The sequence below is a fragment of the Channa argus genome, chromosome 5, assembly GCF_033026475.1.
Source record: "Channa argus isolate prfri chromosome 5, Channa argus male v1.0, whole genome shotgun sequence".
Taxonomy (NCBI): Eukaryota; Metazoa; Chordata; class Actinopteri; order Anabantiformes; family Channidae; genus Channa; species Channa argus.
In genome coordinates, this window is record NC_090201.1 from 251,099 (window position 1) to 265,838 (window position 14,740).

The 14,740-nt window shown below is 39.3% G+C and overlaps 1 protein-coding gene across 8 annotated transcripts in view; it reads left to right on the forward strand.

The window, feature by feature from the left end:
* The first annotated feature begins 443 nt into the window (after positions 1–443).
* LOC137127304 (transcription factor SOX-13-like) overlaps positions 444–14,740 on the forward strand; it is a 42,504-nt gene continuing 28,207 nt past the window's right edge. For 2 of the 8 annotated variants that reach the window (XM_067504120.1, XM_067504121.1), the window contains exon 1: positions 6,085–6,198. In XM_067504120.1, the coding sequence (XP_067360221.1) occupies positions 6,089–6,198 (110 nt within the window). In that variant the 5' untranslated portion in view covers positions 6,085–6,088. Of the gene's footprint in view, positions 748–6,082; positions 6,199–9,718; positions 9,956–13,209; positions 13,423–14,740 lie in introns of those variants that run through there. The other 6 variants (XM_067504123.1, XM_067504124.1, XM_067504125.1 and 3 more) reach the window with 5 other exon arrangements.

Below are 14,740 nucleotides of genomic sequence, written 5' to 3' on the forward strand. Positions count from 1 at the left end.
ATGTTGAACTAGCAATATAAACTTTAGCTTTAGACATTGTGCTTTTCAAAAAATATACCACAAAGTCTGAGATAATAATATAAACATCGGGACAGAAAAAAAGTCTTTGGCTGCAAAGCTAATCTACACTTTATTCAGCAAAAACAATTTTTGTACAGTCCCTAGGGAAAATGTGTTTACTGCCTTTATCACAATTTCCAGACATGTTCATGTTATGGACTGAAGGGTTATTAAGTTATTTAAAAAACGATTCAATATCAATTTAGCGAGTGTTGGCGATGCCTACATTCATAGAAAGTTGTATAACATTATCCACGGGTTTCAAGCAGAGGGAATTCTCAAAGTCAACTCTCTTTGTGTCCCGCTGCCACCACCTGGAAATCGGTCCCTCTCTCTTTAAGTGGGAGGTGAGCGGCAGGGCGCTGCGGACGGTGAGTGTTGGAAACCCAGACCAGTAGACAGAAAGTCACCGGGAGTGACAGTGAGCAGGGCTGCGCTCTCTGTCTCCAAAAGCTTTACGCACCGCGGCAGTACTCCGTGTATTTGTACCCTCTGTGTCATCTTACCAACATTAAAAAGCTACCGCCTCTGGTTAAGAGGACCGACAGCAGAAGCCCGTGCCGAGCGGCTTCTGTCCCAAACCACCGCGCTTTGCATGCGGTGAGCAATTAAAAGCTGGCGAGGAAGAGGAGGAGGACGGAAGTTTTTTTTTTCTCTCGTGGAGAGCTCAGGGCGCACCGGTGACTGGTGAGTGGAGGCTTGATCGCCTTTCAGTGTCCACACGCTTACCTGTAAAAACGAACTTTAGCATGTGGATTTTAGGGACCCGTGCATACGCATGGAAACGACGTGTCACGCAACATTGTCTTTGACAACTTCCAAAACTCTCCTAAATGTCAGGATCGTCCGGTTTATCATGTGTCAGCTTTTAAAGAGTTGTAACCCCTTGTATCTAAATCTGCTTTTGCTTTCCTTCACCAGAGACCAAACAATTTATACACTTTACTACGACTTTGAGCAAGTTCTCTCCTTACGAACATCAACATTTCGTTCACTGTCTTGTGAAATCTTTTTTTAAATGTGCCAGAAGTGAGAGACAGACGGAGCCAGTGCTGCTGTGCTCTGCTCTGTACTGTATTGCGGCTGGCAGCTTACACAACTATCCATTTGGAAGGAAAATGATGTTGATGATGATGATGGCGATGAGGAGGATGATGATGATGATGTCAGTTCTGTTGACAAATGCAAATGAGCGGATATCAGCAGGTTCATCCTAGAATAGGTACAGACGTCAAGGCTTCAACACCCTTTTTTCCCCCCTGGTGATTCGCTAAAGTTTGAGGGTGCAGAAGAATAAGGAGAACTTTATCGAGTTTTCAGAATGATTTCAGAAGTGTTGAAGTAACATTTTATCAGCTGGCATTATTCCACAAATGATGTTTAACAGTGGGTAGAAAATTGCCACTTGCTTGACTTGTCATTTACTGCATACAGTAAAGGTCAGTAGTGTCTGAGGTACTTTTGACAGTGTTCAGGGGAAAGCAGAATGCAAAAAAGTGAAATCAGCGTCTGTCGGTGCTGCGGTTGTGCTGTTGTGAATCAGATGAGGAGACCCTCACTGTGAACTCTGGGTCTAGGATTGGTTCAGAGATGACAATTCGGGCTACAAAGTATGTCAAAGCTTGTGGGAATTCTGCCACAGCAGGGGTCAAACTGAACAGTGAAGTAGTTGGTCTGTGCGATGTTTGTGTGTGTGTGTGTGTGTGTGTGTGCGTGGTTGTTTTTACAGTGGCTGGCTGTGTACAAAGCCGTCCTTCGGTGGGGAGTCCCTGACCTTTCTTTCCGTCAATCTCCTTTCTTTCGTCTGCGCTCTTCATTCCCATCTTCACACCCCCTGCTGCTGCCACCACTCCTTGTCTGTTTTTTTCCCCCTTTTTCCCTTTCTTTTCTTTCAGTCTAGTTACAAGAGCCGTAATGCTGGAACCCTATGTCCTGCACATGATCCCATCATGCTCTCTGATCTCCACAGTTGACAACAGGATGGAGCAGCACAGATCTAAGAAGTGTCTTTCAACACCACTGTATAATGTGCACTATATATCATTGCTGCTCTCTGTCTTTCTGGGACGCACACACACACACACACACACACACACACACACACACACACACACACACACACACACACACACACACACACACACACACACACACACACACACAGACATCTCAAGGAGTGGTTTGGCATTTCACCTTTCACCTTTACCTCCCATCCCCCCTTTTCTTCTCTCTCCGTCTCTTTCTCTCTCTGAGCTTTGTCTTTCCAGGTGAACGGGTTCATGTAGGACAAAGTGTGACCCATGCTCTGTCTTACTCGGCCGACATGAGTGCTGTCGTGTCTTATATTGTAGCTGCAGGAAATGCTACTTTCTGATAGCCTGGCAGGTGTCTGTATAATGGCACACCTGAAACACATCTTTAGCTGAAGTTGAAATCAGAATAAAGTTAGATTAAACGGCAAAACCGTAATAGATGAAGTGGGATTCAGAGTTTTCTGCACCGGCTCTACAGGACAATAGAAAAAAGTAAAAAATGTTTCTAAAGATTTGCTCAGGTTAATTTATGACAGATGGGGATTTTCATAAAATAAGTACCTGGTGATATTTGAAAAACCCAGCAGGTTGTGTACTGCACTTCTGAAGGTATTTTCAAAAACTATCCCACCCATCTGGATGTTTCTGACCTGCCTTTTAAGTTGTGTGTGTGTATGTGTGTTTCTAAGCCAAGATAGTTCCATTTGAACAAAATAAAAGTTACATGAATAATCACTTGTACTGCTAAATATCAATGCTTCTTTGCAATATTGCAAATAGTGTTCACTGAGTTTTTGTTTAACAAAAAAAAAAAGATTTTCGCAAAGCTGCTTAATGTTGTTTCTTTTTTTCTTTGTGCAGCACACAAAGAATAGTTTTTATGGTTAGAAAAGTTTTGGGGGATTTTGGGAATCGCTTCACAATAGCAGTAGGACCTAAACGTTGTAAATGACAGAGTGGGGTTTGTGAGTCGAATGAGAGGCCTGACCTAAGACCATAACCACAATTTTTCTTAAGGCATAAAAACTTTTATTTTATTACACACCTCTGTTGAAATGTCTGTACTACACATGTTCCAATATAGAAGAAAATGGGCGCCATCGTATTTTTTTATACTTGGTATTGGGCACTTCATGGTGCTTTATTTTGGAACATTTCTTCATAGTTGTATTACAGATTGTTGTATTGGAGTTTAAGTGGTTTGTGTGTGTGTGTGTCCGCTGTTTCCTATGCATCAGATGTCTCCATAAGAGCAACAGAGCAGACAAAGGTTTTCTCTCTCTGTCCTCCTGACCTCTTATATACTCTGGACATTGTTCTCTGAAACTTATTGAACCAGGAGTCCGCAGAGAAGCAACACAATGGAAAATAATGGTGTGCATGTATGTGTGTGTGTGTGTGTGTGTGTGTGTGCGTGTATGCACACTCCTCAGACTCTCCTTTAGCGCAGTGTGAGGCCCAGACAATCACAGAGGACAATGCTGAGTTCAGGGAACCCTTGTGATCTCTTTAAATAAAGCCGACTTGCTGCATGGTTTCCTTTGGAATAATCACAAAAACTGCAATCGTTTAAACACGGAGGTGGACGACTGATGGACAGGTGCCACTTTTATCACATGTGCATCTCAAACTTCCGTCTAGACTTCATCACCAGCTCTCAGGCATGTATTTTTCTCATGTCATCTTTAAAAGTGCCTAAAAAAACCCACTGTCTGCTGCTTCCAAATGTAGTTTATCCCCTGACTCATATCGTGATAATGCATTAGTTTTAGTTTTACACATACTGTGTGAGCAGTAGGAACTAATTTTGAATATAAGTTTGATTATTTTCAGAGCTGAAATGATTATTAAGCAAGATATCTGATAATCACTTACTTGTTATGCAAAATTTCCAAACACTGGCTTGTTCTTTCGCCAATTAACAAGGTTATTAGTAACAAAATAATTCTAAATGCCAATCCTAATAATTTTATGGCTGACTTGGCACACAGTTGCATTACTGTGATGTGCTATACTTTTTTCATTTTGTCAATTTGCACTAATGCATTGACTTTCCTGTATTTAACCACATAAACAATCTGACCGAGATTAAAATCCCTGTTTTGAGAAAGACCTGGCACAAATGGCAGTAAGAAAATTCGGTATTTTCTATGAGGCCGATGGGTTTGTTTACTGTCAAATGCTACAGTACAAGTTAAACCCACTTTCAAGTTCTACCTGCTCATTGATCTGAGTGGTCTTCATGCATCTCCATCATGTTTTTGTGGAACATTTTTAAAAAAAATTGTTTTAAAACTGATCTTAACATCATGAGGTGATGTTGCCTTCTGTGACCCAGACTCGTTGAACAGCACTGACAGCAGAGTTGTATTATAGATATTCATTTAAAAAAGAATTGACTTGCCCTTTTAACCAATCAGAGAATTTTAATGATTTGATCTTGATTAGTAAATTTTGCAGCTTTCTCATTTACTGTAATTTGATCTGATAATGGAAGGATGAAGGATAATGATTGATCTGAAACACTGAGCACAGTGTTGCTTTCTCGACTTGACTTTGACCTTCTTAGGATTTTATATATTTGTGTCATTGTGAACAAATCCCCATGAAATGCAAATGAACTGTATTTACTTACACCACAGAGCTCCATCATGTGGCTCGTTCTCTAACTGAGACTGAACGTCTCTTCTTCCAGTCTGCCAAGTCAAAAGTTACGGACATTGTTAGGTGTAGAATAATTAGCTAAAATCAGGCTCTGGTTTCAATGACATTACTCTGAGTAGATGAAATTATTTGTTGGTTTCAGTCTTTTTTGATTGGGTGTTTTAATAATAACGAAAGATTGTATTATTGCACCAGGATTAGTTCATGATAGGTAAAGTAAGTAAGTTAGTAAATCATCAACAAAAATGAATCAACCATTTTGATAAACAGTTTTAAGTCACATTTCATGGAAAATATGGCAAAACCAGTTATGAGTACTCTCTAGCTCCCTTTGTCTTTTATGATACAAAATGAAATGTCTCTGTTTTTCGGGCTCTTGGTCAAAAGAATTAAATACTATGCTGGATATCGAGTAATATATATAAATATGTGTATATATATAGATATAGATATAGATATAGATATATATAGATATATATATAGATAGAGAGAGAGAGAGAGAGAGAGAGTCATCAGTCATATATATATATATATATATATATATATATATATATATATATATATATATATATATATATATATATATATATATATATATATATATATATATATATATATATATATATATATATATATATATATATATATATATAGAGTCATCAGTATGTGTGTGTGTACTGACAAAACAATAAAAAATAAGGCATTGAGTGGCAGTTTAAGCTGTGTGTTATAGCCATGAAGGTCTATGTCTTGCAGATGTGGTACTTAGAGTATTTTAGTGTCATTCTCTCCTAATTTGTGTTTCTTTCAAGGCTTGATAGGTGACAAAGGTGCTTTGCTTCTATGTGCCTTAAAATGGGGATATAGTGATATTCAGGTTAATTCTTCACTACATCCCTGATAAGACTGTACTATCACAGGCAGTTTGATTGCCGCACAGTGTCCTCTTTTGCATTATGTAACAGCCTGTTCAAATGAAGTTCTTTTTTATTACCTGTGAAAATGAAGTCCTTGATGATGCTGTACATCAGTATCATGCAGTACATTTAGTGCTTTTAATCAGAAGTACCTGAGGTGGGGAACTTTTCGGACACATCTCATCTTCAGTTTGGTTTCGTGTCTTAAAAGGCAAAGAAAAAGCCACAATTATAACTGTGGAAGAAGAAAAATGTGGAACGCTTTCTTCACGAGTCTTTCTAAAGACACTTTTTACCTGTTGACCTAGTGGAGGAAGGAACAAAAAAGATGAGTGCAGAAACTTCATGTGAAAACCACAAACAAACACACACACACACAAAGGACACACAGTAACTGGGCGGATGATAAAGTGCATGTCTTACACTGGTGAGGGACCACTCTCTGAGACACCTAGAGACAAGAGACGCTGCATTCACTCACACAGGCACACACAGCCTTGTGTGCATCTACACACACCTTCAAGGTAGGAGTCCTGCTTTACTTGCAGCAACAATACGCCTCAGTGGTATGAGTGAGTTGGCTCTTGTAAGGGTTTTCATCTGTTTGTGTTAAAGCATCTCATCAATTCTCTGTTTGTGTGTGTGTGTGAAAGCTGTAATGAAATGTTCACATGTTTAAGTTTCCGTTTCCCAAAGCTGTGGATTAACCGGGGGTTTAATAAATACATGCAAAGTGCATTTACATTGTGCCAGCTGTGCTTTGAATGTGCACTCACTTGTCTGTAAATGCTGCCATAAGCTCATAATAAGGCGCTAATAGTGCAGGAGTAAAGCCCGCGCTTTCAGCCGTGGCAGGCTATTTATCAACAGCTGTAAATCAGTTTTGAAGAAGAAAGAGCGGAAGTAATCTTGAAATGCTGCCTCACATTTCTCATGAACTTTTTCATTTGTAAAAACGATAATAATAATAAAAGCGGGGTGGGGGGTGGGGGGGGTGGCAAAGTTGCACATGAGTTTTCTGAACTTTTCCTCCGTGTGTGTGTGTGTTCAATCAGCACGCGATGTCAGGCTGCATGCTCGTACAGGACTAAGGTGTGTTTCACTAAACGCGCTGACTTGGGAGGGAAGCTTTTGTTAGGAAGTATGTGGTGTGTTTTAAGTTCTGATCTTGTGTGAAAAGGGCCGTAACTCCAGCTTTCTTTTGTCCCTCTGTTCCCATAGTGCTCGTCACATAACGGCCCTGCATTGTTCAGCGCACGGGACATGAATGAGCAGGTTCATGTGCAACAATAAAACACCGTAGAATCTCCCTCTCGATTTAGAGCCTTTAGAGAGGGAGCATGCAAAAAATATGAGTTCTAATAAATGTAGAATTTCATAGAACGAAATGGATGTTTGTCAGTTAAAAAGACAGGACTTATGCGTAAATGACCGACTTCTAGACAGTTTGAGATTTTACTCAAAGACAAAAAGGCTCTGTTTGCCTTTTAGCACAGTATGTTTCAGCTCCTTTTACAAACCAGCCCATTTGCATTGCCATCAGAGAAGTGCGCACAACAGATGTTTTTTGTTTGCTGTGACTGAACATAAAGGTATAATCAGTTTGTTGCCATCCTTCATCCCAGCCGATTTGTTTATTTCTGCGCCGATCGGAGAGAATTCACAAACACTCTATTGATACACGAGCCCTACGCGCACAAATAAAATGCAACCAGTTTCCTGGTTCATTTACATGACTTTCCCCTAGGCTCAACAACGCTGCCCTGTTGTATAGGAAACCTTAAGTAGATTTTTTTTTTTTTTACAGAAAAACACAACTCCTGCTGTGTACCTGTTTGTTACGGGTGTTTGTGTCCGTCTGAGTCTGTTTGTGGTCATTTGCAAATGACCGTTTGTTTGCGCGACAGTAGTCCAGTGGCATGATTTGCATTTCCTTTTGAAATCAGTGAAATCTAAAATGACAGTGAGCCATTATGCGTCCGCTTTGTATAAGCTGTTTTTTTGTTTATGGTGTCCGTAACACTTATTTGAATTATGAGATAATTATAACTTACCAGTCATGGTGCGTTGAGCCGTTTTGATACATTTTTCAGTGTCCAGGAAATTACAAAAACAAAGTTTCAAATATGTATTTTACAGTGACAGCTCAAGAAAAACGTGTCCCTGACAGACTTTCTGCTTCTTCATCTGAGCCTGAGAACTTCTCCCACACCCTGTGATGCCCCCTGTCCCTGTCCCACGTATCCCTCGCCATTCTCAAAACTTCAGTTCAAATAACAAGGCCCTGCTTCACAATGTCAGTTACAAAGCCTACGCTTACTACTACACTTACTTTATTTGCTGCTGCATGTTCGCAGGCAGCTCACTGTCGTTCCTCTGCAGGCAGATAAGGATTTCTTTCCATGTTTGAATTCTTTTCCATGTGTCTTGCTTTTATCATTTTGCTGAAGTGTAACACAATTGAAGGAGAAAACACCCAGATAAATTTTGGGACGTGGCATTTAGCCACTTTATCAGCGTGTCACCTCCAAAAACAAAAGTGGGATGCAGATTGTATGGAAAGAACTTTGTCCTTGGTTTAAAAAATAAAATAAAATAAATAAATAAAAAATAAATATAAAAAATATATATATATATATATATATATATATATATATATATATATATATATATATATATATATATATATATATATATATATATAGTTTTTGCTTGGAGCTACTCGTGTTCTGTAGTCTTTCACATAGGAGGCACTGGAATAACAAGGTAATAAGGTGCAAAATATAGTTCTAGTTCAAAATGACCTTAAATGGTGCATTTGTTGGGAAACTCATTGTAGTTTATTTTTCTTCAGTCCTTCATACACTATTGTGCTCCTAGAAATGCTCACTACAGCATCAGATCTGCTTTTATCCACAGTCTATGTGTAATGATGGAAATATATCGCCTAGTGCAACCTTGTGGCTCACTGATGTGGTTTTTTAGCAGTTCTTAAACAATGGAGCGCTATGGCACAGATGAGTAAGATACATTACACAATACTTGCTAGTTTCATCAGTTTATTGTTGGTTTTGGTTTGGTAGATAATCACCAGTCTTATCCTTTAACTCTGGGCAAAGAAGCACGAGAAAATAACAGTGTGGTCTTCTTGAGTGCTTTAACCTTTTGGCAGTGCAGCTCAGTTAGCATATCGGGAGATATCGATTTTTACTTGAGCTTTTCCTCGTGCTTGTATCTCGAAATCAAACTTTTGTAGCAGGGAGAAAATTGTTCCTTTTAAAATAGTGTGAGAAAACCTTTTTTTTTCTTCTGTTCAATTCTGGAAAAATGTCTTTTCAGAAAATGGAAAAACAAGATAAGACTTGAAATCCCTCCTCTCTACTCTACCTAGCCCTCCCTCTCCCTGCTCTGCTGCACTCTCTGCTATGCTCTACCAGGTGCTTCAAATCCTCTTATATGTGTTTATGAAATTACAATAAACAAGAATGCTGCAAAATGTACTAAACAAGCTGTTGTTCTTGTTTAAATTCTCAAATTAGTTAGAAGGATGAGCCTCACTCTTTCAGAGGCAAATATTTCAGCGCTGCTGCCAGTTCTGTTTAATGAATCTGGGTCACAGGAGGCTTCAACAGCACCTCTTCACATAAAAAGACGTTTTGGACCATTTTTCTTGAAAAATAGTATTTTGAATTATACCTTTAAAGTAATAACGACCTCTAGAGTCTGTTGTTACTACAATAGGAGCAAAGAAGGAAGTCAGGTGATAATGACACATCTGACTTTAACATGGAACTGCTGTTTGTTTTTCCTACTGACAGTGAACTTTTCAAAACTTCATCACAATTGTTTTCTAATCAAATCTTTATTATAATTGTTTTTTTTTTAAATATACCATTGTTCTCTAATCATAATTATTATTGTAACAACACTCCCCCAACTTTGAACTCACACCATAATCTTTTCCCTAAATATAACCAAGTTCTCCTGCACCTCACCAACGTTCATCCAAAGCATTGTTGCTTTTATTTGTCTTTTCATTTGCAGACTTATCTGACCACAATCAAGTCTTCACCTGTGTCGTTCTCGTGTTTGCTGCTAATCAGGTTGCCAACAGCAGCCTCTCTGAGCCTTTTCCTTGAAAGCAGCTGACACTAGAGGGGCAGTGAAAGTGGAGCAGGAGAGTGAAAGTGAATAAAAACAGTAAAGTTGTGCTCCGTTAATGCACAGTGAGCAGTAGGTGACTATGAAACCCTCTAAAGCTGAGGGGAGCTGCAGTTTAAGGTAATTATTCTCCCCCTTTAACATCATAACATTGTTTTGACATGTTACATTGATTTTGGCTGATTTTTGGAATATTTTTACTAACTCACACAACAATAATGATGCTCCATTACTCTCGCTCTTTCCTGCTTATGGTCCTGTTTTTAGCGCTTTCTGCTTCTTGACTTGACATGTGAATGGCTTTTCCAATAAGCATGTATGGGTTAATGGACCATGTTTTAATTTGTATTTTATAAATGTAGCCTCTACCTGTCTGCATTGTCCTCTTTTCACACACTCTTGTGTGTGCTGTGAAGTAAGGTCTGTGGCGGGGCCTGACAGCGTGTCATTATGGTGGTCAGCCAGCAACGTCAGACATGATCTTTAGCTTATTGGAGCTGGTTAAGACCTATGGCGCTAAGTTGTTTGTAGCATAAGCAGATATACTTGTGAAAGACACATACACGCACGCACACAGACACACACACAGACACACAGACACACACACACACACACACACACACACACACACACACACACACACACACACACACACACAGAGCGAAGACCTCCTGTCGTTTCTCAGTGCGGAGATGAACAGGCCCTCGGCAAAATCACCTGTTGTGCTCCTTACTGCTCAAAGGCGTTTCCATGGTAACACTTCAGAGCCCTGGCCCCTTGGTCTATAAGACCCTCAGCAAACATAGACCCCCACTACCACTACCATTACCTACTGCATAACACACACACACAGATAGGTTGTGCACATGTGGGTGCTCTCAAGAAGCAGCAGTGAATAGAGTGAGGATATAAAGTGTGCCGGGCTAAAGGAGAGAGCACATTGTGAGAGTCGGGCCCCTTTTGTCTGAGACAGCCTGAAGGAGCATGGGGTGGAAAGGGTGTGGGGATGTTGGGGTGTGTGTGTGTGTGTGTGTGTCTGTGTTCGGTGGTGGTGGGGGGGGGGGGATGTGGTCTTCATACACATCCTTTCTTTCCTTTCTCTTGTTCTATCTCTTTATTGGGAGTGTGTTTTGTCTTTACCCCCCCCTCCTCCTTCTCCTCCTCCTCCTCCTCCTCCTCTCTGATAAATGCCACAGTAGCCTTTCGCTAGCCGCCACAATAGACGACCTGTTTCAGAGAACGCAAGGGAGAGAGAGAAAGAGAGAGAGCGGGAGCAGGGGGGACAGGGATGAGAGGGAGGGAGGAGGGCATGAAAAGAAAAATGGCTGCTTTTTAACCTGTGCTTCTGAAAAGCAGAAGAATAAAGGGGCCGTGACTAAAGCCAGAGTCCTGTTCTCTTCTCTTTTCTCTCTTCTCGGTGTCTTTGTGAAGGGTGCAGTTGTGTCATCAGCCTATTTATACATCTTATTTAGAAAGCCTTTGACAGAGAGAGAGAGAGAGAGGGAGATGGAGGCTGATGAAGTGTATTTGTGCAGGATGGAAACACAGCACACTTGTTCACTGTATAGACTAACATGTAATTCAGTGAAAGTGTCTGTGATCACTGCAAAATGATCAAATCCCACTGATTTATTGTGCTTCTCCTTTTCTTCTTATTACAGGGCATTTTTCTAGCGGATGGCATAAGTGGTGAATGCATCCAGAAGTAAAGTGGTAATAAAAGTAATTCAGAGTATTCAAAGTTGACTGATTCAGTGTCAAAAGTAAAACAGAGAATGACATTTTACTAAAATCATTGATACATTTAAACAACAGCTATGTCCTACGTAGTCTACATAACACCTTTATTCATCTTCTCTAGATCCGAATGCTAACTTTATAAGCTTAAATTATTGATATGAGATTGATGGAATCCTCTAGAGTGAAGACAACTCCCTCCACTGTATTTTCCTGGAATTGTACCATCACTAAGTTGACACTGTGTGCCAGTAGTACTTCCAATACTCAAGTGGATCCAAATGGAGCAGAGTGTACACAATATCAGGTGTGTTTTACACGAGAGGGAACAACATCTGTGAGCTTCCGAACTCAAGTTAGTTTGTTTATTTGACTTTACCGTTGGTCTGAGGACATGATTAATGTGATTACGCATTATGGTGCCACGTTCTTTCTTTCTGTTTGAGTCGAATCCTTTTGAATTGGGTGTAAGTAATTATCCTTAGGTTTGTTTGGAGCAAGACGCTCTTTGTGAAACATGCATTTATGAAGATTTGTTGAGATTTGTTTTCCACTAGTCTGTTTGGAGGTGGGTCCAAACATGTGAAATGAAGAGAAGCATCTTCTCTCGCAAACAATCTCTGGCTGTTGTCTTTATAATCAGTAAGTGCAACAGTGCAGTACGTTGAGATGTGTACAACATGCTAAAGTTCTGTAAAGTAAGAATAATTGAAGACATGCCTGATCCGATCCTGACAGATATTTTTAGTGGCATTTGTCTCCACAAATAAAAAATTTGAGACACAGTGACATATTCCAATATTGAATTTGTTTATGTCTTCGTCTTCTTCTTGATATTATTATTTTATTCTTAGCAGTTCTCTTTATGTTTGCTTTCCAAGATACAAAAATAAAAATCTAAAACTTGTAGGTTGAGAAGACAGACTGGTTTGAGTGGCAGCATAACTTGCAGCTACAACCTGACAACGGAATCAGACTGAACCTAATTATCAAAGGAATGTCTGTGCCAAATATGCTCAGCATGTATAGCAAAATTAAGTATACGGTGAATACAGCTGCACATCTTGAATTAAAGATGTGTTTACATAAGCCAAAAGCTAAGTGATTAAGTCGTTTGGCAAATGGGATGTTTGGTCGTGCATTCATTACGCAAACGGATTAATTTACGTCACTACTGCAAATGGAAACACCCACTCCTATACATTCTCCATGAGGAGTAGGAACTCCCCCCATCACCCCCCCCCCCACCCCTTTCAGTCATTTACCTCTTAACTGGTATATGACTTAAAGTGGAATTTCTTTGTTTTTGTTTTTAGTGCAGTGATTTTACTGCCTTTGTAAATACATACAGTATGTTATTTGTATGAGACAAGTATGTAAAAAAAAATAAATAAAAATAATAACTAGCACCTCAATGACAAGAACTACTTTAGAATTATGTCTTCATGAGCCATAAAAAAAGGCTAAAAATAGCTCTTGTTTTGGAGCATTTGGAGCTGAGTATGTACACCTTGCAACTAGGAGGTACATGCTCAGAAGTGTGGGCTGCAGTTGTGTGTGCTGAATGCCATGTTAATGTTAAAAGTGAAACCTTAGCTGACACTACATAAAGCTTTGTTGTTTTCTGCATTAATCAGTTCTACAGAAACCCAACCACAGCACAAAGATATGAATAAAACAGAAACCACAACCGTCAACTGTGACAGTCAATAGAACAGCGAGGAAAGTGCAGGCACATGTTCGATGCAAGTTTTGGTGGGATGACTGACTTTGTGACTCTGATGGCCACTACCAACACCCACACACCTTTGCCCTGATCGGGACACAGATTTAATAGGATTTCTTTGACTGTAAGTGATGTTTATGATCGTTCCATTGTTAAAATGTCCTGCTTTTCCTTCATAAACTTCCTTGATTGCTTTCCGATGAATGTTAAAAATTGAAGTTAGAAAAAAGAAAAACATGCAGAGACCTTAAAAGAAAGCTTGACTCACTTTTAAATGAAAAGAGCTGCAGCCTACAAAGAACTTTATCTAAATAAAGGAGTCAGCCCTGATCTCCCCTTTTATGTAGAAAAAGAGCGTGTCTGCGTACAGTCGGCTCCACGTGAGACCTTGTAAAATCTATAGCAGATCCGTTTGGCAAGAGGAAAAAAAAACCCAGCTAAAAATTGCATGAGTTTATTCTGTGTGTGCTTACCTGACAAATGGGGGCTGATTGGTGCACTGCTAATATGTATGGAAATATAGGATTAACACCACCAATCAAATACACCTGTGAGTGTACTTGACCAAATGCATAGCGTAATGCCACCTTTGCACTTCGTTAGTTTTTTTTTTAAGCATAATCAATTATTTTTTACTCCCAATTCTAAAATAACGTCCTATTTGCTACAGCAGTTGATTTTAGAATTTACATCATGTGTAATTAAAAATTTAAAAAGAATTAAATCATTTAATTTGTCAGCTTACAAAACCAAGCAGGAAATAGTCATATGTCATAGCTGATTTCTTGTGTTTGAGTGGCAACCAGCAATGTTCTCCAAGTCTGAACGTGGTCTCTTTTGCAAACTTATCAATGTGGTGATTTTTGTAAACTTGAAGTTACAGATTTTATTTGGCTTCTCAGGGTCAGCAGAAACAAGTTGTGCAAGGACCTTTAGATTAAATATTATAACATTTTAAGGTAGTTGTTAAAAAGTGTTTAGTATATATTTGGACTGATGTTTCAATATCCACTCTTGTTTAGCAGTGTTCTTGTTGTTTTGCTGTGTAGGTTGTGTAGAGCAGTGCTTGTAGTGTGCTGAAGGGATTTCCCCAGTTTTGTCAAGAATTTTGGGGGGAAGATGATTGAATAATCACTACACTAAGCATGCAAACACCTTTCCAGCCATGTGTGGAGTAGAGGCCACGACCTTCTTGTATTTAGTCTACAAATGTCCGGTGCTAATGGGAAGTGGTGCTCTTTTAATGCAGCTACAACCAGAAATACGACTTTAAATTATTTTTTAAAAATAATTTACTCCTCTACCCTTATTTTTAAAACAGAGGTGTGTGATTATGCAATATAAAAAAAAAATGAATGTATTTCTTAATGCATCATTTTAACAGCATATTCGGCTAATTAGTGCTAATAGTGAGTGACTGTAATGAGCTTTTGTTGAATTCA